This window comes from Anarrhichthys ocellatus, unplaced genomic scaffold, assembly GCF_004355925.1.
Source record: "Anarrhichthys ocellatus isolate YVR2014 unplaced genomic scaffold, GSC_Weel_1.0 scaffold7341, whole genome shotgun sequence".
Taxonomy (NCBI): Eukaryota; Metazoa; Chordata; class Actinopteri; order Perciformes; family Anarhichadidae; genus Anarrhichthys; species Anarrhichthys ocellatus.
The window spans coordinates 1-2,337 of record NW_022287315.1 but is presented as its reverse complement, the minus strand read 5'-3'; the positions used below and the strand labels follow the sequence as shown (position 1 = coordinate 2,337).

General features: G+C 38.8%; 1 protein-coding gene across 1 annotated transcript; it reads right to left on the bottom strand.

Annotated features, from left to right (window-relative positions):
- Positions 1-295: 295 nt before the first annotated feature.
- On the bottom strand, positions 296-2,325 carry LOC116380475 (ELAV-like protein 1). Its single transcript, XM_031842388.1, has 3 exons — positions 2,100-2,325; positions 1,833-1,904; positions 296-1,675 (listed from the first exon to the last, which is right to left on the bottom strand). The coding sequence occupies exons 1-3, from the start codon at positions 2,133-2,135 to the stop codon at positions 1,364-1,366; spliced, it is 420 nt and encodes a 139-aa protein (XP_031698248.1). The 5' UTR covers positions 2,136-2,325; the 3' UTR covers positions 296-1,363.
- Positions 2,326-2,337: the final 12 nt, after the last annotated feature.

The following is a 2,337-nucleotide window of genomic DNA, read 5'->3' as shown; positions in this document are numbered from 1 at the left end:
CTTCTATGTAGTTTTTACTTGTTGGATGGACACAGAATAAATAGAGCAGGCGTGTAAAGTAGAGGTCAGAGGAGCAGCTTCAGTTGATTAGAATGTGGTGCTCTGCTGATGCATGCTGGGAAGATCTTTCTCTGGGACCAGGAGCACTCACTCAGAGTAAACAATCATTGCACAATATGAATCTTAACAGTCAGTCGACAGTTTTCCCGCCTTGTTCAGAAAAAAAAAAGTTCAGGATCATCAAACATTCATTATTAAACATTTACAGACATTTTCAAAGCCTGAAAAATAAAATAAAACAGGTGAAAACAGAATTTAAACATTTGTACATCGTTGGATTCAGTAAAATTATTAAAAACAAACATTTAATCTGGGGTTGGACGATATCTTCATGCAGAAAATACTTCACTGCAGTCTCTCTGCCTTTAATACCAATGATCAGATATATGTTGACTGTATTATGAGATATATATATATATATATATATATATATATATATATATATAGCCCTGATTGAATAGCGTAACACTCGCACTGAAGTCATTTATCTTGGTGTGAAAAATAACAAAAATATTACAACAATGCAGAAAAGAAAAACATTCAGATATAGTTCAGACAAAAATCACAGAACGTACTTTAAATAAATACCATGAGATCTTAATAAAAACAAAACAAATAAAAAAAACTAAAATCAGCTGATCCTCAATAAAAACATTTAAAAAGACAAACTTCAGAAATAAAAACAGCTGCTGGAGAGAGTACACAGAAAATACTGCATATAGTAGTAAAACTAGTACTACTGCTGATAATACTACTACTACTACTACTGTAACTGCAGTTAGTACCGTTTATACTACTACTACTTCAAAGTAGTATTATCAAAGAGCCTTTTGTGTACCAAGTAAGTTTTACTTGAAATATTAGTACTGTAGTAGAATGACTCAGTTACAATCTTTGTACTCATACTATTCCTCAGTAATTCTGTGGTATTTGTATGAATTAGCACTCAGTCGATAAAGTAGTACAACAATACTATTGTGTCTGTTAAGTGGTACTGCAGTAGTACTGATGCTCGGTAGAACTGCAGTAGTACTCCATAGCTTCGTAGTAATCAGCGTTTTGGCTCTATGCATCACAGAGTTCCTCTCCGGCTGCGATGAACACAAAGTGCTGCAACACGTCACCTCCAGGTATTTAAACAATTAAAGGTCTGCATTTAAAAAGGATGCTGTTATTCTACAGTTTGAATTGTTAATGAATAAAACACTTTCCAAAAGGTTTGGTGTGTTTTATGCATGTCTGGAATCCCAACGGTTCAAAAGAAATCCAACAACGAATATCCCAAAATTGGAATCCGAGTACCTCACATACCGACAAATAGTTGTAAATTTGTGTGGAGCCCTGTGTGTAGTATTGCAGTACTAGGCGTTTGTAGACTCTGTAGAACTAGAGCATACTTTTGGGCGTTCAGCAGTAGCACTGCAGAAGTACTAAGGGGAGAGTTACCTGCTACTTTGTCCCTGATGAGTTTGGCGGACTCGACGTCGCCCACGCTGCTGAACAGACTGCGCAGTTCGTCTTGACTCATGCTCTGCGGCAGATAGTTAACGATCAGGTTCGTTCTGGAGTCGTCATCCTCCATCATCTGCTCGCAGTATCCGTTATCATACAGCTCCTGAGACACAAACACTCCTTTATTACATCAACAGACCCACTGATACACAATGGAACACTTGTAAACTCAAACTAACCACAATACAACATAACTTATGACAGTTCAGAGACAGCACATGAATACAAACAGATTCGGACAATCAGAGGGCAGCTGTCACCTTTCCAGAGGCTCCTTTAGAGGCGTGCTGACCATCTCTGACATCACTCTGAGACGTCTGAACCTCACACACCTGGAAAAACACACGTGTTACACACTATGTCATACATGATAAAACACACACCAACGGGAAGGGAGTCTGTACGGGTAGAACTGCGTACGGGTACAGAAGGGGCTCCATAAAAGAGAGACTGACCTGGTGGCTGAAATACCTCCATCTGACTCTGATACGTTATTGATCTGATCAGGAAGTTATTGATCCATTTACCTTTAGGTACCTGATGTGTCCTCGTCTTAATGCCATGGAAACGACTCAGGTGGTTCACTGTGTCTGAGAGAAAGCAGCTGTCAGCAGGTGAGGAAGAGGAGATGTGAGGAAGAGGAAGAGGAGAACTAAAACAAGGTCAGCGTGATAATATGAACTTAATGAAATACATGCTGATTAATCAACATCACTTACATCAATTCACCTCTCCCTCTGTGCGTGCGTGCGTGTATGTATGTAT